Here is a 25,902-nt window from a genome sequence, read left to right on the forward strand (position 1 = left end):
TTTGATTTTTATTTCTTCTTTCTTATCAGCATCGAAAGTTATATTTCTCTCATATTTCCAGATCAGTTTTTTTTTTTTAGTTTTCAGATTGGATTTGACCAATAACTCCACTCAATTATAGGAACTGACTGTTGGATGCTATTACCAAAACCATTAACCTACATTTCAGATTCATTCATTAGTGATATCCGGCGCCTAAAAGACACTGTGCTGTTTCAAAACTCTGTTCATTGTAAGTTTGTGATCCATGAGGGTTACAGAACAGATGGTCTGTTGAATAAAACATTTTTTATTGCTGCTGAGAAAAATAGTTTTCCAAAGTTGCATTAAAGATGGCGGTTTTCATCCAGAATACGATAGACTCTCAATTCAGTGCTTGGAAATGTATATGTCTTGGTAACTCCTTTTACAGCGGTTTCTAAAAAATATGTTTTTACCTCAGTGAACCGAAAACAAGCTAAACGCATAATCAAACATCTGAAATTCCCAAGCTTACCCCTACAAATGAAAGGTTTTTGGATGAGTTCTTCTCACATTGAGCAGAAACGTTTGCACTCTATGTTCCTCAAATGAGACTGTCATTATCATTAACTGTAGACTGAATGTGCGCAGTGGAAAGAATTCTGGTACACAAATAGTTCTAGAACCCCACAGGAGTTGATTCTAGGTCTAGATTCCTAAACCGCACATCCCTGCCAACTGTCTGTCCTGTCCTTTATCCATGCCCCCATCATCCAGGTGGCCTATATCATTAGTTATGATATGTTTGCCTCTCCTGCGAGATGACAGTGTGACATTTCCTCAAGGGATTGGTGGCCAAAAACAAGAAAAAAATCACACAAATAAAATATACATTTATTGTATAGCTTAGTCAGTATGTTGTCATTCTAAAATATGAGATATATTCATTATATACTTCCTTTTACAATACAAATTTCCCTAATTAGTTTATTGAAGCTATTTATGCAAGACTAAACTGATTGTGACATCATAACGGGTACATTAACATATGAAAGCCCACATTTACACCCCAACTCGTTGTTTCAATCCAGACTTCTGTGGAACAAAACAATAATATAGTTTGGCAAATGTTTCAACTGATTTTGTCCATTTAATGCAAGTCAATGGGGTCCAAAACTACATTGTTTTTCAGAATAGCTTCTTTGGTGTTCAAAAAAGTCACACCGGTTGGAACAACATGAGGGTGAGTAAATGCTGACAGAATTTCCATTTTTGGTTGATCTATCCCTTTAATATCCATTTAATGCAATAAGTTCAGAATAGCTCTATTTTGATGGAATAAGCTTTGTGGGCATTGTGGTGATGAGATTTGGGCACATAGTGCCAGCTCTCTGCATGGAGATCATCTTTCTCCATTGTGGCACGGCTCCATCAGCCAGGTGGTGGGCGGGAGACGGGAATGAGGGGTCTGCTGCCAGCCATAGAGCTTGTCTGGTTCACAGGTTTTGGGGGTTTGGCAGAGAGGGGTATATATATAGCGAGAAAGGGAGGTAGATAGATAAATAGAAAGGAGAAGGACGGAACCCATATGCCAGGCGTGTTGATCTGCCACCAGCAGGCAGCGTGTCGTACATTAGGAGGGCACAGATCTTCGGTCAAACGCGAGATGTTCTGGTGAGAATAAACAGGCTCTTGGCCTGTTAAGAGGGACCGAATTCACAGAGAGTGTTTTAACAGCCTGTGTATATACGCTGCTTTTTCAAGGCGGTATTTATGGTCGAGGTGATGAGTTATGTAAGCACAGTTACATTACTAAGATGATGAAGCCGGAGCTGGGATGATTTACAGTGACAGAACTCTCACACGTTAAATGATAGATGAAAGGGAATGGATCTGTGATAGTTCATCTGTGGTTTGTGGTTTATTACTTTTTAAATGATGCTCAGCATTTGGTGTCGCCCCTCTTTATACTTTTGCATGGCTTATGGGTAAACATCAGCCATTTGGAGCTTCTAATGAAAGTTGTTTTGGGGGCTCAGGACTGGTTTCCAGGAGAACAGGTGAAGACGGTACTGCAGCTGTTCTAAGGAATGTTGGGAATGAACAGGTGAAAGGAAGATATGATACTCTTGTTCTCTGTTTTGATTAGCTGTGAGAGCCAGGAAACTTTCACACTTTTACTCTTATGGGAAGGGTCCCAAAAAAACACAGGTCAGCAGCCAGTTTGGACTGAATTGTAACTAGGATTGTTGTGATGTCAGCAACCTAGTTGAAATTTAATTAAGTTTATATTTAGCTAACTTTATTTTAGTTATTTATTTATAGTTAGTTAATAATATATACAAAATATTTATTAAAAGAATGGTTTTACTATTTTAGATTTAAATAAATATATATATATATTTTTTATAAATATATTATCCATTTAATTATTATTTTTAAATTTAACAATATTTAGGTATATCATATCTAATAATAATAATTATAGATTAATAATCATTCAATTAAATTAATAATTAATTGAATATATTGTAAATGTAATATTAAAAATACCAGTAAGGTCTGCAGAAAGCCAGGGCCATTCTGCTGGAGATGGTAGGGCTTGCTTATGGGTCACTCCGCACCTCTAGGGTTTAAGCTGGAGACATCCTGACAGATAAGCCTATTTATGTGAAGCCCCTCAATCCAGGACAAAACTAAAGTAATAGTGGCTTATGTTCAGCAGGGCATGCTGTCCCCCTCTGGGCTGCCTGCCCTCTGTGCTATTAACCTTATTGCCTTGGATCTAGACTTGTGTGGGTGGTGAAGGGTGGCCTGGAGCAGTTAAGACTTTGAAACTCCTCAGTAAAAATTGATTATGAAACCAGCAGAAACGAGCATTTTAAAAAACCATTGCAAAGATTTTCAATTAGATTTGAGCAGTCTTTCACTGTAGCTCTAATGCATCGACACACCCTACATAAATCAGATTTCTGTGACTCAGAATCCAAAGACAATTTCAGTCCCGCAAACCTGCTAAAACTTCATTCAGACTTTGATGAGATGCATCCACAAAGTAGATTTATTATTCCAGAGCCTTCGTTGGGAATATGTGAGCTATTAATCTTTCTGAATTTCCCAAAGAGGTGCCAAGTTGCAAATGCATATTAACCAGCAAATGCATAAAGCTGACCTCGGTCTGTCCAGACGTGCATGTGGCTGCGTGTGTGTCCGTGCAGTAATAATGAGATCACTTAGCCCGTCGAACTCCAGGGGTCAGGGAGACTGCTGACAGGGTGGGGTCATTCAGACACGGGGCATCACAGGCCTTCTGTCCCCTGGCTATTTAACTCTCTCACTCCCTAATGAATGTTTTAAAGCCAGCCACGAGTAACACAGATCAGACATATGAACACAAGGCCACCTTGGATGGAGAGAAAGAGAGATGTGCAGTAAAGATAGTCATAATAAACTGCTGGAGAACAGAAAGAAAAAAAGAGAGGGAAGCATAAATGGAAACGAGAAAAAGAGAGAGAGAGTGTTTAGCTGAATGAGCAACAGGTGGTGCAAGGAGGAGTTTAGACTAAACCCCCACTCAACTTGATAAGAAGGGGTGCATCTGTGAGCTTTTGTATAGTCAGGATTATGACCAGAGCAGACAGGACACAAGGGACAATAGCCCACCTCTAGGGAGCCACCATCCACTTTTAATCATTGCCACCAACTTTGAGACATCAACAACTCTCATTTGTCTCTCTCTGTAGTTACACTTAGGTTACTTGGTTTGAATGTAGAATTAATAGTTACATTTATTAGTAGTACATTTAATCATCATCATCTAAATAAATAAATCTAAATATACTGCAATAATAAAAACAGTAATAATAATTAGGCTTATTATTACATCTAAATACAATTCAATAAGAAATGGTAGTGAATGGTTGGCCTTCTGGAAAGTATGTTCATTTACTGTATATGTACTCAATACTTGGTAGAGGCTCCTTTTGCTTTAATTACTGCCTCAATGCGGCGTGGCATGGAGTTGATCAGTTTGTGGCACTGCTGAGGTGGTATGGAAGCCCAGATTGCTTTGATAGCGGCCTTCAGGTCATCTGCATTGTTGGGTCTGGTGTCTCTCATCTTCCTCTTGACAATACCCCATAGATTCTCTATGGGGTTCAGGTCAGGTGAGTTTGCTGGCCAATCAAGCACAGTAACACCATGGTCATTGAAACAGCTTTTGGTACCTTTGGCAGTGTGGGCAGGTGCCAAGTCCTGCTGGAAAATGAAATCAGCATCTCCATAAAGCTTCTCAGCAGAAGGAAGCATGACGTGCTCTAAAATTTCCTGGTAGATGGCTGCGTTGACTGAGGACTTCAGAAAATACAGTGGACCAACACCAGCAGATGACATGGCAGCCCAAATCATCACTGACTGTGGAAACTTCACACTGGACTTCAAGCAACATGGATTCTGTGCCTCTCCGCTCTTCCTCCAGACTCTGGGACCTTGATTTCCAAATGAAAAGCAAAATTTACTTTTATCTGAAAAGAAGACTTTGGACCACTGAGCAACAGTCCAGTTCTTAAGGGGAAGTCGTGGCCTAATGGTTAGAGAGTCGGACTCGTAATCGAAAGGTTGCGGGTTCGAGTCCCCGGCCGGCAGGGATTGTAGGTGGGGGGAGTGAATGTACAGCGCTCTCTCCACCCTCAATACCACGACTGAGGTGCCCTTGAGCAAGGCACCGAACCCCCAATTGCTCCCCGGGCGCCGCAGCTCCGGGTGTGTGTTCACGGTGTGTGTGTGTGTGTGTGTGTGTGTGCATTTGTTCACTACTCACTGTTGTGTGTGTGCACTTGGATGGGTTAAACGCAGAGCACCAATTTCGAGTATGGGTCACCGTACTTGACAATACGTCACGACTTTACTTTACTTCTTTTTCTCCACAGCCCAGGTAAACGCTTCTGATGTTGTCTCTGGTTCAGAAGTGTCTTGGTAGCCCTTTTCCTGAAGACGTCTGAGCGTGGTGGCTCTTGATGCACTGACTCCAGCTTCAGTCCACTCCTTGTGAAGCTCTCCCAAGTGTTTGAATCAGCTTTGCTTGACAGTATTCTCAAGCTTGCAGTCATCCCTGTTGCTTGTGCACCTTTTCCTATCCAAATTCTTCCTTCCAGTCAACTTTGCATTTAATATGCTTTGATACAGCACTTTGTAAACAGCTTACCTTTCAGTAATGACCCTCTGTGACTTACCCTCTTTGTGGAGGGCGTCAATGTTCGTCTTCTGGGTCATTGCCAAGTCAGCAGTCTTCCCCATTATCGTGGTTTAAAAGGACAAGAGAGACCCGGCATTTATACTGTAGGGATGAATATTAATTGAACCTCAAATGTAAATATTCTAATATTTTGAGATACTGATTTTTGATTTTCATCAGCTGTAGGCTCTAATCATCAAAATTAAAACAAAAAAAAACTATTGAAATGTTTTACTTTACATGCAATGAATCTAAAATATATGAACGTTTCACTTTTTGAAATAACTTACAAGAAAAAATTAACTTTTTCGCGACATTCTAATTTATTGAGATGCACCTGTAATATAGTTTATAATGATAATAATAGTTGCATATACATTGTGGCTCATCCAATTCGATTTTGGGGTCTGAACTTTCTGGTTTATTACATTTAATTTGCACTTTTGCTAACTCATGTCCCTCATGAAACAGTCGTTTCACTCTGTGGTTGTGGTTAAATGAACGTGTAATCATTGTTGTTGACTTTGGGAGAGCTTGACTACCATAGGGACTGTTTAATTGCATCTATTCATTTTCCTTACAGAGATCATAAAATTGTAATTGCGCATTATCTAGATCTGAACTTTAGCCTTATTTTTAAAACACCTCAGATCTGTAGAGGGGGGTAACAATATTTAAGCTTAAAATGAAGTTAGTAAGCCTGTTTAAGTGCTGTGATTGATGGGAACCGGTCATCGGAATGCTAAATTATTTTCCTTTGTGTCTGCGCTATCCATATACCCAGAGAGTTTGTGCAGGCACCAGCCCTGGGATGATTGATTGCCTCTCTCTCGTTGGCATTGCCAGCTGGCATCGGAGAGATGGGAGAGAGCAATGGGCCAGAATATTGGTCTGTGTTTAGGAGGCAGGAGAGCATAGAAACACACACACTGCCAGCAAAAGCAATACTTGCTTAAGCTGTTACATTTCCGTTGGCCTTTACTTCCTTTTAATGTTTTTGGCCCCTTAGAGTAACACAAATCCAGGCCAGGTCTTTTCCTGTAAATTTTAAATTCAAGGTCTTTTGAACAAAAACTGATTCCGGAACAAATTTTGACCGTTCAGTTTCATCAAGCAATGCCAACCAATCAAATCAAAAAAGCCTGTGCATGTTTGTGACGTCTGTTTCAAAAGTGTATAATGCTCTTCCTAGCTCTTTTTAGCAGACAGGCTCACCTTGAAGGATCAGAGGATTTCGGATGAACAGAATCCTTCCCCAAACCCCTGCGAGGAAAGGCTTCAACGTCAAGCCTTATCCCGAGACCTGTCCCGCTGATATGCACTGACACGTCATGCAGAACGCGCTCAGAATTCTCCTCTTATGATTTCAGTGCCACGTGTGGAGTGGTAAAAGAGCACTGTACTTGCCTCGTGGGCTCATACTCTGTTCGATTCTGCAGTCTATTGAGAATCCATTAAACAAGTAACATCTTTGCTGGTGGCACATTGATTATTTCAGACATTGTTCTCGTGATTGTTGAATTCCATTTACAAGCTCTCTACTTGTTTTTGTACAACAGCTTGAACAGCTTTTTTGTACAACAGCTTTTGACAGTATATTTGATGCAGGTTTCATGCCGTTTAACTCCTTCAAAAGCAGCGTCAAGTCCAAATTTGTGTTTCTCTATGCATTACATTGAGTAATCTTTTGTTTTATGCACATTCCTGTAGGAAGTACCTCTCCTAAAATCAATACATTTATTTCGCATCAGCTTTCCTACCTCAAGCCATCCTCAGGCAAGAACTGGCTGTGTTTACCAAATAAAAATTATATTTTTTTCCAGAGCTCCCAGCAACAGCTGCAGTCTTGCTAAAAAATACATACAAAATAATACATAATTTTAATATATATCATATCAGCAAATAAATGTAAAATAAGTCCCAGATCACCTGCTGGTTCATTTTGGACAGTTGGACATTTCAGTTTCCCCAGATGGTTGTGGATCACTATTTGGGGACGTTTCATTAGCGAAAAGGGGGGCGATGATGGACAAAGACATACAGTTGGGTCCCGTCCTCTCATTAAGCTCGAGAAGTGCAGACCATCACTAGATTAAAGTAATCCTCTTTCTTTCCAAAGCCCATGTCTCTATTAGCCTCCACAGTGGTCGGCCACACGCGCCGGATTAGACCACATCACTAATGGACTTATTGTTGTTGGTATCTGCATACAAAAAGACCAGCTATGGGGGGGGCTTGGGGCTCTCCTCCTGGATGTGCCATCAATACAGAGATCCTCCCATCCCTTATCCCCTTATCTCTTCTACATTTGTTCTCCACTCAGGCGTTTTGTGGGCCAGTGTTGTGCCCAGTAGCGCAGGGGCTGGTAACGGTTTACACACACAATGCACCCAAGCACTGAATAATGATGAGTTTACAGTAGGGCGAACGTGTTAGACAGTCAGCCACCCACCCACCGAGCAGCTGTTTTCCCTCCAAAACACTTGATTGAAGTGGTTTTGTAGGTTCAGTTGTTGCGAAACGCTTCATAATACGATGAAATTGAGACGTGAGGGAGGTTATGTAAATGGTTTGGAGCTGACCTCTTATTTGGCATCAAAGATGAGAAAATGCAAGGCTTGTCTGATTTAGTTTAGATGATTTATTCTGATTAAAAGTCAAAGCTAACAAATGTTTTGTTGAAGAGCTGAAACAGACGAGATGAAGTGTTGTTGTGTCTGGTGGAGAATTAGAATGCCTCTATTGAAGTCTAGATTACATCATAAAAACGTAATGATGTAAGCAACCGAAACTTAACCATAATGCATTGCAAATGTGATTGGCAGGCAAATTGATTTGAACGCTTTGTTTTCTTCTATTTTATACTATTATAGTATTTAAAATTTTAAGTTTTTAATTTGATATTTTTAGTTTTATTTTAATTTTAAGTATAACTGTTTCAGTTAGTCCCCAAAGCACAATTTCTGAGTTTTTTTCATCCAATATTTTTTATCTAATATTTATTTATTTATTTATTATTATTATTATTATTATTATTATTATTATTAATAAAAACAACTGAAGTCACTGATGTCGAAAAAAGCACTGGATATATATATCTATCTTCTGTTCCACCAAATAAAGAAAGTTGTATAGGTTAGGGCTATAGTTGTAAGCAAAGTCACGATACGATACTTATCCCGATACAGTGGCCACGATACGATGCATATCATGATACAGGACTGCACTGAATTTCACCTCAGCAGAATTTAGTAAAACAGCTGTTAAACACTGCATACTGTAGGGCCATTGATAACTATAGTCAGATCAGGCAGATGACCTCTGCATAATGAAGGGCCTACATAACTGTACCACAGTACAAAATATAGGTAATGGCATACAGTACAGGTGCATCTAAAAAAATTTGAATATCATGAAAAGTAATTTTTTTTTCTGTAACTTATTTCAAAAAGTGAAACGTTCATTTATTCTAGATTCATTACAAGTAAAGAAAAAATATTTCAAAAGATTTTTTGTTTTAATTTTGATGATTAGAGCTTACAGCTGATGAAATTCAAAAATCCAGTCTCTCAAAATATTTGAATATTTACATTTGAGTTTCATTAAATGATCATCTCTACAGTATAAATTCTGGGTATCTCTTGTTCTTTGAAACCACAATAATGGGGAAGACTGCTGACTTGGCAATGGTCCAGAAGACGATCATTGACACCCTCCACAAAGTCACAGAGGGTCATTACTGAAAGGGGTGGCTGTTCACAGAGTGCTGTATCAAAGCATATTAATTGCAAAGTTGACTGGAAGGAAGAATTTGGATAGGAAAAGTTGCACAAGCAACAGGGATGACCGCAAGCTTGAGAATACTGTCAAGCAAAGCTGATTCAAACACTTGGGAGAGCTTCACAAGGAGTGAACTGAAGCTGGAGTCAGTGCATCAAGAGTCACCACGCTCCGACATCTTCAGGAAAAGGGCTACAAAGCCACTTCTGAAACAGAAACAACGTCAGAAGCATCTTACCTGGGCTAAGGAGAAAAAGAACTGGACTGTTGCTCAGTGGTCCAAAGTCCTCTTTTCAGATAAAAGTAAATTTTGCTTTTCATTTGGAAATCAATTTCTGGAGTCTGGAGGAAGAGTGGAGAGGCACAGAATCCAAGCTGCTTGAAGTCCAGTGCGAAATTCCCGAAGTCAGCGATGATTTGGGGTGCTGTGACGTCTGTTGTGTTTATCAAGTCCAAAGTCAATGCAGCCGTCTACCAGGAGATTTTGGAGCACTTTATGCTTCCATCTGCTGACAAACTTTATGGAGATGCTGATTTCCTTTTCCAGCAGGACTTTAGCACTTGTCCACACTGCCAAAACCACTTCCAAGTGGTTTGCTGACCATTATATTATTGTGCTTGGCCTGAACCCCATATGGAATCTGTGGGATATTTTCAAGAGAAAGATTAGAAACCGTCAATCAAACAATCCAGATGAGCTGTGCCACAGGCTGATATCTCTAATCATCAATAAGCTCTAATCATCAATATTAAAACAAAAAACACTTTTGAAATATTTTACTTTACATGTAATGAATCTAGAATATATGAAACTTTAACTTTTTGAAATGTTACACAAAAAAATAACTTTTTCTCAATATTGTAATTTTTTGAGATGCACCTGTATGTTTCATATTTACATTGTGCACTCCCCACCAGGTACAATATTCTGATTGTTTGCATCTTGTTTTTAAGCCCATGAATAATAATGTACTCATTCTAATAAATTCATATTGTCACTCACACAGATCACGTTGCGGCCACACACAGATATTCAGGAACACAAACTTTTTAGCGCTGCCCCTCAATTTCATCAACCAAATAGCTTAATCGCTGAAGAGCTACATTGTCTTTCTCAATGAGGAGCTGATAGCATCGTTGTTTCTAAAGGAATTAAAGCCACAGCTTCACTGTTAATAGAGAAACGCGGCAAACAGTGGTAATTCATGCATACACGGCCCTCTCTCTCGTAAATGAACACTTGATAAACTACACTTTTCTGATAATAGAATATTGAAGTGGAGATCGTTACACTGCAAGCTTAACTGTGTTTTCAGAAAGCAAGCATGTTTATCCACAGTGGAGAGAGAGCGCGTATGCATGGTTGCCAGGTTGGCAAAGATAAGTAACACACTTAGCAGATATTTCTGTTTTGAACAAGTGGGAGGCTCTGTTTCGGGGATTGCGTCTCTTTATATCAGGCAACCCAGTTGTGTTCCTCTGCGGCCAGATTAAACCATGTTGTAGCCTATATATTATGCTACATTCATTATTGTTTAGAAACCTTGCACTTGTCTACTCCATTTTAAACTGTGTTCTTGTATTCAAATTAAGTGCTGTCCATTGCTGCGCATGTGCCACGATATCGATACAGAGACAGCTGTATTGATACTCATATCGTCAAATCTCTATCAGTGTATCGAACACAGTCCTAGAATAGGTTTGGAATGACACAAGGGTGAATAAATGGCAACATTTTTATTTTTAGGCGAAGTACACCTTTAACGATCTCATCTACTATCAGACAAGAGAGTCTGCGATTAACTTAGAGCTGAATCTTGCTGACTTCCTATGACTTCCTATAGAGGGCTTTGAAGGGTTTAGACATGAACAGATCACTAAATATTTTTCAGAAGAAAGATTATGATACACGTAACCCATTGGAATATTCTCATAAAACCATTTACTGAATCTTTATGCAGTCTGAGTGCATAATGACTAGATTGTTTCCCTCCCTGATGACCATCTCTTCATTAGTCTCCTCTGTATAAAACACCACCTCTCTGTCATTTAAATGAGGCTGGCGTACCCTGATGTAGCTAGCATGGGCTGGTGGGACAGTGATTAACAGTGAATGGGGTGGAGGTTAGAGTCGATTCCTCTGGCTCTGCGCCTCTGGATCCCACCTACGGTCAACCCCCCCCCCCTTCCTCCTCCTCTTTTTCTGGATAATGACACCAACCTCCAGCGCTGCACATGTGGCCTTGCCCATAAAGAATACTCATTTATAACTTCAATTTGTCGCCCTGACATGGCGAGGGCTAAAAGGTTTCAGGGAAGACCAGACGGGCCTGTTTATTGGCAGTTAAGAGCCTTGAAATGATGTACCTTGGCAGCATGTCTCATACATCTCTCCGTCTCTCATTCTTCCCTTCCCTCATATAGAATGCATATCATTTCATCAGGCTGGATAGGGGTGCTGGGGAGCGCTTTTGGATCGTAAACAGTTATTTCTTGACAGGTTGTCTGCTGCCGCAACTAAGGGTTTACAAGCATTGTAAAGCTGACTTGTGTCCCAGAACATGCAACCCAAAGATTGCAGTGGTATAATTTTTTTTTTTTTTTTTTTTTTAGAAAGTTTCTTGCTTTTGTACGCATTTACTTACAAGTTACTTATTTACTTGTTTTTTAAATGTTTTTTATAGCAGATATTATACATTTTATTTAGTTATTTACTTTTTTGCATGTTATTGCAGATATCTGACATGTTATTTTAGTTATGTACTTGTTTTTGTATGGTTTGTTGCAAATATTGCAATTGCTGTTTATTTAAGCATATATATATATATATATATATATATATATATATATATATATATATATATATATATATATATATATATAATGCATTTGTTATTTTGTAGCAAATATTGCAATTTCACACACACACACACACACACACACACACACACACACACACACAAACACAAACATGTGTATGTATATAAAACAAATAATTGCTCTATTCCTTTTTTGTTTAGTTTAGTATTATGTTTATTTTATTATTTTATTAAGTTGCTTGTTTGTTTGTTTATAGAATAGATTTAATTTTATGTGGGAAATGATAAAATAAAATCTTTTTTTTGTTTAGCTTTATTTCTATTTTTTTATTTAAACCAAAATTAGAAATGGTTAATCTTTTTGGGCTGATCAATGAAACCGCACAAAATTGGTAATTCAGCTTTAAGCCTTTTCACTTGGGTTGTTTGTCCTGTTTAATATACTTTTAGCCATTAACCTGTGACGGTACCTCAATATTAACGTCAGCCTGGTGGGTTAGAGCGTTACTCACACATGGAGGAAATTATTTTTCCTGCATAGTCACCACATCAGTGCATCCAGATGCTTTTCATCAATCAGCTGTGAAAGAGAGACGGAGAGAGCGAGGGATCCCAGCTGTTGTGTTCTAACAGGACTCAGGTGATGGCTAAGCAGCAGAGACAGCATCTAAATGAACGTTGAGATGATGACAAACACGCACATGCTAATGCCACTGCAAACAAAAGCCGAAAGAGACTGAAAAAAGTGAGTATGGCGTATAAGCAGCGTTGATTTCCCACTGTCCCCAAGGCAATATCGGCCTGGGCTTCTGCCCTGAGCTCGCACCGAGCTCATTATGTCTGGAGAGTCTTCTTTGATCCTATCGGGGTTTGGGATGATGAAACGTTGAAGGCAGCAGATCTCTGTGTGTGTGTGTGCACACACTATAGTGTGTATTTGTGGGGATGTTAGCTGGTGGGGGTAGGAGAGAGGGACAGATGTCCAAGCTGCACGTGCCTTGAGCGTCAGATCCAACCCCCCAACTCCCCTGTTACCTCTCCACCCCTCTTCCCTCCTGTCCCACCACCCCCCGACTTCTGTCAGAAGCCGGTCCAGCCCGTGGGTCCATCGACTGCAACAGATGTGTTCGGCACCAGGCCATGCTGATGCTAACGTGACTGCAAAAGACCTCTGAAATCCAACCTCTTCCAAGCTGCTGTGGCATCTCATAGCCAGAAGATATGAAACCTGATCTAGAGCCTCTTATCCTCTGAAGTGTCATTGATGGCAGAGAAGATTAGAGTTTAAATTCCTCAAAATGTCACAAGTTCTTCGGGTTCTTTTGCTTGCACTTGTGAGCCAGTGTATTGTTTCCTGCCATAACCAACTGAAGGGCAGAGGCTTAGCCGCATCTATCCAGAGATTTGGAGGAAGATATTGAGATGTCCTTTCATGTGGGCCAGAGACAGGTGTAATCAAGAGAAGTACTCGTTCTCAAATCTGCTGTAATTGTGTTGACTCCACAAGGGAACTCTTAGTGGCGGCCACAAATCACTACAGAGAACAGAAGGAAATCACTCATACACTCAGACAGCTCAAGAGAAGCCGCTTAAATATCTATAATATTTTCAGCCAATACTTGGCTGCCCATGAGGACCCATCTTTTTCCCAAGACATATTTTATGAATGTGTTTGCATGTTTCTTCAATTTCCTTGTGAACAAGAGTCTGTACAATTTTATGCACCAAATGCAGCATTTCAAACTCTTAGTCTATCTATAACTGCATCCCAAATGACACACTATACAGTATGAACTTATACACTATATGCTCAATCATGTGAACTATATAAAGTTTAGTCAGATAGCCCCTCCCCCTTCGCTACGTAATTAAAACTGACAGTTGAGTGCATGAAGTGTTCCACACTTAATTTTTTCGGTTATTTAAGTGCATCATCCTGGTATTTTAAGTAAACTTTTTCTTTTTGGAATATTCAGTGTGAATGCACTGAACCATTCTATTCTACTCACACTATTTTATACTACAAAACGTCATAGAATTGTGCATAAATACGTGATTTGGGATGTGTGTGTGATCTATACATACACTAAAGATCAAAAGTTTGGGGACCGTAAGTTTAAATAATAGACAAATTAATACTTTTTTTTTTTTGCCAAAGATGCGATACATTTATCAAACGTGACATTAAATTAATTTACACTGTTATAAAACATTTCTGTTTCAAATAAATGCTTTTCTTGTCTACTCATCAAAAATAACTGAAAAAGGTGTCACAGTTTCCATAAAATTAAGCACATCAAATCAGCATTTTAGAAAAATCTTTAAAAGATCATGTGACATTGAAAACTAGAGTAATGTTTGCTGAAAATTCAGCTTTGTCAAAACAGGAATAAATTACATTTTCTAAATATATTAATATAGAAATCAGCTATTTTAAATTGTAATAGTTTTTCAAAATATTACTGTTTTTACAGTATTTTTGATAAATTCATTCAGCTTTGATGAGTATAAAAGACTTCTTTCAAAAACCGAGAATCCCTGAGGGCTTTTTTTTTTTTTTTTTAGTGGTGCTGGGTGACTGCCTGAGTGGTATGTTTTTTCCCTTTTCCTGCCTCAGGTCTGCCCTGGTCTGGGGTGGTCTGCTGTGGATAAGTGGACATCCAGGGGGCTGAAGGACAAACGTAGCCATTTAAAGAAGATGAGAGGATTGAGGGGCCAGCGGACAGGCCTAAAGCTCTCCATATGTCCACACACACAGATAATGATTAGCATCATACCTCATCAATCAGATAAATCAATAGCCTGCTAGTCAACTACCACCTGTTCACCTGATTACGCATGCTAAACACACATAGCTCGAATGGAGTGAGATTAAATAAATAGTATGAAATCATAAACATGTAAGATGCATCATTGGGCACTTGTGCATCCGTAAATCAAATTCACCTTGGAAGGAGCAGTGCAGATTTTTAATATCGAGGCACGTGGATTAGCATTTGTAAAACTGATATTGACATGGTTCGTGATTTCCTGACCTGAATTTAATAAGATTAATGCTTCGCAACGATCACGCGCTGAGATTACAGCCCATGTCTGCTTCAATGAAGCCATCTTCAGTGTGCGCTTGTCTATGTTTGTCTGAGCATGTGACGGATCGCTTCATGCAGAGAGGACAGATTGACAGATGACCAGCTCAAATGCTGAAAGCGCCCCTGCGAACATAAACCTTTCATCACTGAGAGAGAGCCATTTGTCATTTCTCCTCGATCATTTGAATATTAGATTTTATTCATGAGGGCTCGTAAAACATGCAAGCTTTCAGGCAACAAAGTAACGTGCTTTTGAGTGCCTGAACACGCTTGACGATAAACCGTTTCATTAGGTGTGAATGATTGCTAAGTGGATGCATTCGTTTCGAAAAAACATAAAAACAACCTGTGGGTCAGATTGGATTGCACATTTCAGCAATCCAAACTGGTTGTAATGTTGAAAAAGACCTCAAACAAACCGGTCTCTGCTTTTGAATTGATTTCGTAAAGCCTTTCACCTGCCGCTTAGTGACTCAAACAAACAGACTCATTACTGTATAGACAGCTGCACTGGGTGCAAGTGAAAGCCCCCAGCAGAGTCGTATGCTGGCGGTTTTAAGGGATACCTTACAATGTCAGAGATCCGACTTTAAAATGAATGAAGGACTGGGGATGAAGAATTGATTTTTGAGAGGGGAAAGGTTGCGAGTCGGGGGATTCATTAGCCATGCCCCACAGAATGCAGCTATATAGTGGCCAGTAATTGAAGTGGACTGCAGTGCTCACGGGTAGGATTACACTGACTTTGTTTTCAGAGAAGATAGAAAGATGGAGAGAAGGAGAAGGAGAGGGGGTTTCCCCCTGAGGCCGACGTAAGAGGTCGAAGGTCAAAGTCCTAATCCTTCCTACCTAGGGTTTATGGGTAATTGGAAGTCTAATCAGGGTTTATAGAAGCTCTCTTGGTCAGATATGGCCTAGGACTAGTTTGAAATTATACCCTTTCCCACATGTTGGAGTCATTTGTACCTTAAGGTCATGATTGTCAAGATAGGAACAAGAGAAGATGATACTCACTTTTTATTGGTTTAGCAAGCCCCTCTAATAATTATAGTGAGTTTGCTTGTTTACTAGAAGCTGTATTTGCGGCAACAATGGGAAAGTTCACGAGAACTTTATTTTCCCCCAGATCTGAGGGCGCCTCTCTCAAGGGAACTGGATCTGTTGTTGGCTTGACAGGGTAACATTAGATTTCCATAAGCCCACGAGACTCTCCTCTTCAATGCTGATTATATGCATGTGAGTGCGTGTGTGGGGAAATTAATTAGTTGAAAGCTCACATACAGTGTGTTTCGGGACCGGTTCATGAGGGTTAATTAAAGCCGCAGGTAGGGCCAGGGATTCAAACTTGCTCAAATAGATTTGACTAACGCTCAGCGCCCTGCTGACTAAAATCTTATCAAGATATTTAAGACTTACTTCGTAACATTACTGATGTTGTTTTGGTGTCTAATAAAGCAATACGCCATGAAAGGATGCACAGAACAGTTATTTTACGCATACACACACACACACACACATATATATATATATATATATATATATATGTGTATATGTAACATTCTGTCATTTAATTACTCACCCTCAAGTCATTCCAAACCCGTAAGACCTGCGTTCATCTTCGGATGAAATCAGAGAGCTTTTTGACCCTGCATAGACAGCAACGCAACTGACATGTTCAAGGCCCAGAACAGTAGTAAGGACATTGTTAAAATAGGAACCCAGATGCGATTTGCTTTGTTTACAAACAGGAGATGGATGACTTGCAACTTTTTGCCCTGCCTTACTTATTTGAACCAGAACACACAGACGATGAAGTAAGAGAGATGGACGTTCTACTTCAGAATGTATGTGTCGTGGTACTTTTGTGAACACTTTGTTGAAGACTGACGTGGAAGAGAAGAAATTGTTGAATAAAGTTGTTATTTTTTGTTTTCTTTGTGCACAGAATGTATTCTCATAGCTTCATAAAATTACGGTTGAGCCACTGATGTCACATGGACTATTTTAACAATGTCCTTGGGCCTTGAATGTGTCAGTTGCATTGCTGTCTATGCAGGGTCAGAAAGCTCTCGGATTTCATCAAAATTGATCTTAATTTGTATTCCAAAGATGAACAAAGGTCTTACGGGTTTGGAATACCAAGAGGGTGAGGAATTAATGACAGAATTTTTATTCTTGGGTGAACTATCCCTTTAATGAAATGTGATTGCCACAACAGGCTTTGGTTTTTCCTATTTTAAAATGCATCGTCAGTAGACTTCCAATTACACACATGTTTGTCAAGCAGGAATGCCACCATCATTCACTATGACATCCTCATGAAGTGTAATGTATATTCAAGCCTGACGCCACTCCATCGCATACATTTGAAGGGAAGGAAATTAAAACGGCAGCAGCTGACAGACATCCATTAGAGGTGCAAAGAGGGGGCGCCCCAATAGCTAACGCTAATATCTGCCTGTTCTGTTGTCCTGCTTTGGATTCATTAACAATATATATTCACTAGCACACGCTCGGAGAGCTTCATTCATCAAACCCAACTCTCCCGCCTGCCATGATGACATTGTAGCGACATTAATGCAGTAATTTAGACGTAATGGCCGTACATTATCCATCCTAAAGTGAAAGCGTACATGCTGATTCACTTACGCCATAACTGATTCTCACCCATAATTAATAGTCAGAAACAAATTTGATTTCAGCTTGATTTTATTAATTTTTTTGTCCATCTACGGCTTTTCAGTCTGTTTTGGCTATAATAAATCTTGCATTATATCGATCCATAGCGCCTCTAAAGATTTGTGACTCTAATCTCGAGGACACACTGCAGAAACACTCCGGTTCTTCTGCTCATCAAGAGGTATTAGGGACCTTGAGATAGCATCAAACTCTCACTAACCGCTCGCGGTGGTAAAGGACAGCCGGTGTCCCCAAGCCGCAAACCTTGACTGTGGTGCCGTCGATCTATTATGTGCATGACAATGATAGATTTTGGCATAAAAGACTAATGTCTTCCATTTAGGAGAATATTCATAACACTCATATGCGTTTATCTTAAAATGCTAATGTGTAATGGGATCATTTTAAGGACAGTGACATTGTGAAAGTGTAATTTGTTGTTATATGTAATATATATGGACCCGAATCACTTGTGGATATTTAAAAAAATGTAAATAAATAAATAAACATAATTATAATATCAATTAATAATTCATACTATTAATATCTGCAATAAAGTATTGTTTATGTTGACTTTAGATACAAACTTCTTCTAAATTAATTTAATATACTGGAACTAAACCCAAGTGCTTTCTAGAATTGAGAAACCGATAGTGTTTCGATAGTGTTTCGAAATAATGGACTGTTTTAATATGCAACATTTTTACCCCATCATCTCTCTATAATTAATTAATCATAGTTAGGGCTTGATGTGCAAATTATGGTGTAAAGCTCAACCTCCGCAGCTTCAGAAATCTTGTTTTTATGCTCTGAAAATTTATGTAACACTTCTGATATGTCAGTTTCAGCTAAAACAAAAAAAGTTCTCTAAGTCTTCAAACTTTTCAGATTGTATGATTTTGAGGAGACATGTGAAGTGGTCAGGTCGAGAGAGAGTGTGAAAAAGATGGATGGGAAGAGAGAGAAATGACTGCCTTCGGATGTTATCAGTCCTCTGTCAGTTCAGTTGGATTGCAGAATTTGGAGAGGTTCAGCTCAGTCAAGAGAAAAGGACAAAACGAGAAAGGCGGCAGATAGGAGAAACCGTGTCAAAAAGAGAGCGAATTAGGCAGTTTGATTCTTGTTTGTGAAGGTATTAATTAAAATTAAGGGAACTGTACTGCTGACCTGTATTGCCTGATCATAGAGCAGAATGTGTATAATTGTGTTTATTTATCCCAGTGTTTGAGTCTGTCCTTTTTTCAATGAGAAATAATTTATACAGTATGTCTTTGTTAGTATAGATTCTGCATAAAAATGTTCTATATGAAAATGCTTTGTTGTTTTTCTATTGGCCTTGAGCATCATTGGGCCTTGGATAAATTTGAAGAGTTATTGAACTTGAGAGGTTGTGTGGTATACCCTTATATGGAGGTGGGCATGTCTTATGCTAATTACCAACTGTAGGCACATGCCCCCTTTTAGAATGATTTAGATGATTATTTTAGAATAATTCATCAATAAAGAATGAGAATGAAAACAAATTTCTATAGAAGCTTGTTTCCACCACGGCATAACAAATAAAGGTAATTGCGACTTTTTATCTCACAAACTCAAAAGTTTTTTATTCTGAAACGGGCTTCTATAAATTTCTCATTTTGTGAAACTGACTGAAATTGAAATGGAAACTATTTCTGTGAATAGGCAGTGAGCAATTATTAGTGAATGAAAAACGGAAAATTGAAATTGCTGATTTATCAAGATAAGAAAAAAAATACAATATGATTTTGCTAGCAGAATTTCTTCAGGCACTATTTAGTGTCTGCTGCCTGTTTTAGTGTTCGAGTTCAGTCTGTTCCCTCTGGCTATAAAGGGAACTTTTAAATTTCCTTCTCTCATGGCTTGCTGACTAAAACAGGGTCCTATTTCAGTGGATTTATTTGCTGTCTGAGCTCTGGATATTGTGTTCTGAGTGAGAGAGCCGTAGTTTGGTTGACTTTTGGATCTGATCCAGCACAATATCGAAAACCTTCCACTTCATACACTCTATCTGAACGCAGACCTTTTGCTCTGGGCCACAAACACCAATTGGAAACGTGCAGCTGCAGAACGATTTAGAGGGGTTGATAGAGCACTGGCCAGATTAAAGTATTGGCAGAGCCGGCACTAAGGAATCTGATAAATGGCAATAAAATGGAAATCCAGATTGAGAGGGGAACTGATATCATCAGCCCCAAAGGTGTGAGAAGGTCGATTGAAGGATATTTGTGCTGCTGGTTATTGCCTATGTTGCCGTTTTTGCGTTTGCATGTGCTGTATGTGTTTTTGCACACACTGTCATTTTTGTGTTCTGTTTGTGACATTTTTCCCCCCAGTATCAGTAACAAAAGAAGGGGGATTTTTGCCGGTGTCTAACTGATTTAATTATTCATAGTCATGTGTTAGAGGAACAATGCATTATTTATTAGGCCGACATGGACAGTGAGCAAATTAAGACCAGGGGGAGAACAGGACAGCATTGCAAACAAATTAAACCAGGAAAACCAACTAACAAAATGATTGCATGGCACTAAACTAATATCCCAAAATGCCGCTGCACAGTAAAGTGTAGCTGTTAGTGGAGTTATTATGTTCATAGTTATCCCCAATCCCTGTTGCTGATTATTTCTGTCTTTTCTCCATGTTTCTTCAGTTCTCCGGGATGATTTTCGACAGACCCCCAGTGATGTGGTGGTGGCAGCAGGGGAGCCGGCAGTGATGGAGTGCATCCCTCCACGGGGCCACCCAGAACCCACTATCTCCTGGAAGAGGAACAATGTGAAAGTGAACGACAAGGACGAGAGGATAACGGTGAAATTCTGTCTTCTGCCTTCTCTCTTTCCCTTTTTCTTTTATTTTCCAATACATTTAAAAATACATGTCAAATGAATACCGTTCTTGTATTCATCAAAGAACCCTAAATATATACGCATCACTGTTTCCACCAAAAATATTAAGCAGCACAATGTTTTCAACACTGGTGATAGTAATAATAAGAAATGTTTCTTGAGCAGCAAATCGTCATATCTGAAGGATCACGTGACACTGAAGACCGAAGTAATGGCTTCTGAAAATTCAGCTTTGCATCACAGGAATAAAGTACATTTTAACATTAAAATACAGCTGTTTTAAGTTGTAATATTTTAAATTATTACTGTTTTTACTGTATTTTTGATCAAATAAATGCAGCAATAAGAGACTTTTTTCAAATATTACAGACCTAAATAAATATATATATATATATATATATATATATATATATATATATATATATATATATATATATATATTTATTTATTTATTTATTTATTATTATTATATAAATAATAATATTATTATTATTATTATTATTATATATATATATATATTTTTTTTTATTATCTTTTTTTAATGGCTCTAGAATGAATCTCGGTGTACTTGTACTTTACTCAATGTTCAATGCACTTTATTATTTTTTTCCATCTAATGCTGACAAAGCATGCAGTCAAATCAGTTTTGAACAGAAACAAAAACGTGTTGGTATGGTAACATTTAGAAAAATAAAGGAAGAAGTTTAGAGAGGACATTACTCTTAAAAACTCACACAAACAAGCTCAAACTAACAGATAGGAATATATATTTATATACATCTCTCTGTTCTCTCAACATTACAACTGTGTCTCTTTGTTTGTGTCTCTCTCATTGTCCGTCTATGACTCGACTAAATGGGCTATTAAAGCACTTTTATTAAATGTATTAGTTTGGCCGTGCTCTCTGTGTCAAGTGTTTCATAAACAATCAAACTGGCTTTTGCTTTAGTATTTATTTTTTTCTCGAGCTCAGAAACCATGTTCATAAAACATCACAGCATGTTAGGCTTCCTGTGGGGACCAACTCAGAATTTTAGTGTCTTTTTCTTTTAGATGTTTTATAAATGCATACCCCTGACAGATCTTGGTGTGCTTTTCCTTACAGATCCGTGGAGGGAAGCTGATGATCTCAAACACAAGGAAGAGCGATGCAGGAATGTATGTGTGTGTCGGCACTAATATGGTTGGAGAGAAGGACAGTGACCCTGCTGAGCTTGTAGTGTTTGGTAGGTTTGTAATTCTACTTTATCCTATAGCTTTCGTTTTCTCTCTTTCACTCTCACATTGATTTCTCTGGGAATCTTTCTGGGAATTCTTTCTCCTGTAGAGCGGCCCATGTTTGTACGCAGACCTGTGAATCAGGTGGTCCTCGCTGATGACACAGTGGATTTTCAGTGTGAGGTTCAGGGAGACCCCACTCCCACCATACGCTGGAGGAAAGAGGAAGGAGAACTGCCTCGGGGAAGGTGAGACTCAATCAGAAGCAATACAATGGTGGCATTTTCAATTTCAAATAAATTATTTTATATTGGTAGAAGTAGTAGTAATAATAATGATGATGATAATAATAATAATAATAATAATTATAATGCATTATGTATATATATATAAATTGTATTTAATAAAATAATATTTTATTAAATATATATTGAATTGATTCTAAATTGATGATTATTATTATTATTATTATTATTATTATTATTGTAATAAGACAAAATAAAATTATATAAAACATTGTAATGTTACATCTATGTTATGTACACTGCCCTCCAAATGTTTGGAAACGCCCTAGAAAAGTGGGGTTTTGGTCAATATTGGCATGAATCCTTTTTAATTTGTGATAATTTTGCACTGATAAGGGACAACACAAACTACGAAAACATATTTTATTACATAAACAGTTTATACACTGAAAAAACTTTACATTTTCGATTCATCAAAAAATCCACCATTAGCAGCTATTACAGCTCTGCATAATCTGGGCATCCGAGCTGTCAGTTTATTCAAACATTGACTTTGAATTGGCAATCAATTGTTGAAAGAGGCAAGAGGTGCATGTCTGACTTTGACATGTATATATTGCCATTATTATGTTTTATTGCTGGTCTTCAATGATAATGTCAAGCTATTTTTATGTATTTGCACCAAAAAATAATAAGGATTTATGCTGATATCGTCCAAAACCACACTTTGCCAGGGGTGTTTCCAAACTTTTGGAGGGCAGTGTATCTAAGTTATCTGATTAATATCATAGGAAGTGTCAAAGAACGGGTTTCAGTTTATTGGCATAAAGTCAGCTTCACATCAGGCAGCTATTCGTTTTTAGATGATTCTTTTTTAATAACATTGCTGCATCATAATCATAATCTAACATCTAGTCATGTGTTCATGTTTTCATAGACATGTTTTCATGTCATGTTTTTATTTTTAACATTCATTTTCATAACAGTCTTCAGATATTTTCATTATCTCCATTACGGCCATGCCCCGCCCCCCGCCCCCCGAGTACTCGATTAATCGTTTTTGAAACCTATCGATGATCGAAATAAGAAATTGGCAAAAATGCCCATCCCTATCACTGAACACTGTTAGGAGCAGATGTTAATCGCACTGAAGCATTAGAGCTTTAAAGGAATATTATTTTGAATAATAAAATAATTGCATTTTAATTTTAAATTGTTTTATATGTATTAAATCAGTACTTTTATGTTTTTTGTAAATATATTTTTTATTTGATATTTTAAACTATTTTTTGTTAAATAATATACTGGAATTTAAAAAATGTATTTAAAAGTTAAAAACTCCTTGAACACTGTTAGCAGCAGATGTTATTCACACTGAAGCGTTACAGTGTTAAAATCCAATGTAGCGAGACTTTGCTGATACAGCTGGCAGAGAACACTGGGACTGTTTATAGGCAGACTAGAGAGTAACTTCGTTGTGTGTGTGTGTCTTTTTCCTGGCAGGTTTGAGATCCGTACCGACAACAGTCTGCGTCTTACTCTGGTGAAGGCTGAAGATGAAGGCTCGTACACCTGTTTATCTGAGAACAGCGTGGGCAAAGCCGAAGCATCCGGAACACTTCAGGTCCACGGTGAGTTACAACAACTGTGCAGACGCACAAATGCTGCTTAGCTCAGTAATTCTCTCTCAAACACACACACACGCACACATACACGTCCACACAGCAGCACATCTGACAGATTTGACAATAATTCTATAATATATTTCTCACTGACTTAAGCATCTTTCTCACACACACTCAACTGAGTCTGAATTGTAATAGCTGGAGCCCACACACACACATACACACATGCTGGCCTTGCATTTTGCTGATTACAGGAGTGAAGTGCTATGGCAACAGCCATTATTTAAAGCTACCAGATGCAATTAACATAATTCCATCTGGTTAGAGGCACATCTTGCTTCATAAAACATTATTGTGGGCTTGAGAACATGCACGCATTAAGAATATTCTACACACTTAATAGATGTTTATAGCAGCACACTTGCTGTGAATGATTTCACCTGACAGCTGATGGACGATGATTCAACGTGTGAATGAAACTGAAATATTATTAGTACAGCTTTGTAGAAACATTGTAGGCTTCACTTTTAGACAGAAGGAATCTATAACATGAGTTTATTCCTGTTCATGTCATGTTGAAATTAGCGTAGTTATGAAACTGGTTGAAACAGTTGAAGTTTTTTTCCAAACCTTGAAATTGCTAGTTATTTTGTTTTGACTTCTACAATTTGTTTATTCTAATATCATGGAAAAAAAACTAAAATGGCTCTATCACCACTAGCACATATCTGTATATATATTAGGGATGTAACGGTTCACTAAATTCACGGTTCGGTTCGATATGACACTGTGGTTTCACGGTTCGGTTTCAATACGGGGGGGCGGGGCAATTGGTTATGTCGCAATTTTGGAAATATTTCTGTTTTAAACCATGAAGGCGAGCCAATGGATATCACCACAAGCACGTGTTTGCACCAGGATTTGCACACGTGCAAACTTTGCGCAAGATTTATGCTGGTGAACGTCTTAATCTCAGTCAATTCACTATAAACAGAAAGTGAAAGTAAAAACTTAATGACTGAGCTTTCGGCATCTGACGCCGCTTATGCTCTTAGAGACAACGAGAGACAAATCTACTTCAACATGCTGATAACGGTATAGCCTATAGCTCTTTAAAATTTTTTCCTTAATATTTCTCTTGTGGCCCGAACACAGTAAAAAAAAAAAAAAAATAGAAGAAACGTATTTTGTGTTAAATAGGTTGTTTTGGAAATCAAGTCAGTGCTCGAAATAAAAGCTTTTATTTCATTGATTTTTTTGATGACTGCAGTGTTAATATTTTAATTATTGGACTATAATTCATTGTAGGTAGCCGTAGCCTAATAGACCTGTTTAAAAAGACCCTTTTAAAAACATTTTAATTGAGGAGTAAATAGCCTAATCTTATCTTTGCAGCGTGTCAGTTATGCAGTAATAATTGCTGGGCAAATTTATTGTACTTTTAATTTAATAATAAAATATAATAAGAATGTAACAGGTCTACATTAATTGGAAATGCCAAATCAAGGGACAATACTACACAAATTAAACTTGGATATATTTTAGAGTAGTCAATGTGCAGCTTGTATAGAAGTAGAAATTTACTCTCCTCTAAATATAACTCAACATATAGCCATTATTTTCCAAATAACTGGCAACAAAAATGAGTACACCCTAAGTGAACATGTCAAAACCGTGTCCAAAGTGTCAATATTTTGTAGGGGCACCACTGTTCTCTAGCACAGCCTTAATCCTCCTGGGCATGAAATTCACCAGAGCTGCACAGGTTGTCGCTGGCATCCTCTTCCACTCCTCCATAATGTCATCACGGAGCTGCTGGATGTTAGACACATGGTGCTTCTGCACTTTCCACTTGAGGATGCCCCACATGTGCTCAATAGGGTTCAGGTCCGGAGACACACTGGCCACTCCATCACCTTCAGCTTCATCAGCAAGGCAGTTGTTATCTTGGCGGTGTGTTTGGGGTCGTTGTTATGTTGGAAAACTGCCGTTTGGCACAGTTTCTGAATGGAGGGCATCATGTTCTGGTTCAGAATGTCACAGTACATGTTGGAATCCATGTTTCCCTCAATGAACCTCAGCTCCCCAGTACCAGCAGCACTCATGCAGCCCCAGACCATGATGCTACCACCACCATGCTTGACTGTAGCCAAGACACAATTTTCTTGGTACTCCTCACCAGGGCGTCACCACACATGGACACCATCTGAGCCAAACAAGTTTATCGTTATCTCAACATGGTTCCAGTAATTCATGCTCTTGGACAGGTTGTCTTCAGCAAACTGTTTGCGGGCTTTCTTGTGAGCCAGCTTCAGAAGAGGCTTCCTTCCGGGATGACGGCCATGCAAACTGACTTGTTGCGGTGTGCGGCATATGGTCTGAGCAC

The 25,902-nt window shown here is 38.5% G+C and overlaps 1 protein-coding gene across 1 annotated transcript in view; it reads left to right on the forward strand.

Moving 5' to 3' along the window:
• Positions 1 to 25,902, forward strand: part of LOC306864178 (roundabout homolog 2-like) — a gene marked incomplete at its 5' end in the record, with an annotated part of 75,831 nt that overhangs the window by 13,349 nt on the left and 36,580 nt on the right. The window contains 4 exons of the mRNA XM_079407939.1: positions 20,233 to 20,390; positions 21,534 to 21,654; positions 21,756 to 21,894; positions 23,395 to 23,522. Coding sequence (XP_079264065.1) covers positions 20,233 to 20,390; positions 21,534 to 21,654; positions 21,756 to 21,894; positions 23,395 to 23,522 — 546 coding nt within the window. The remainder of the gene's footprint in view (positions 1 to 20,232; positions 20,391 to 21,533; positions 21,655 to 21,755; positions 21,895 to 23,394; positions 23,523 to 25,902) is intronic.

Source organism: Barbus barbus (genome assembly GCF_936440315.1).
Source record: "Barbus barbus genome assembly, chromosome: 45".
NCBI classification, from domain to species: Eukaryota; Metazoa; Chordata; class Actinopteri; order Cypriniformes; family Cyprinidae; genus Barbus; species Barbus barbus.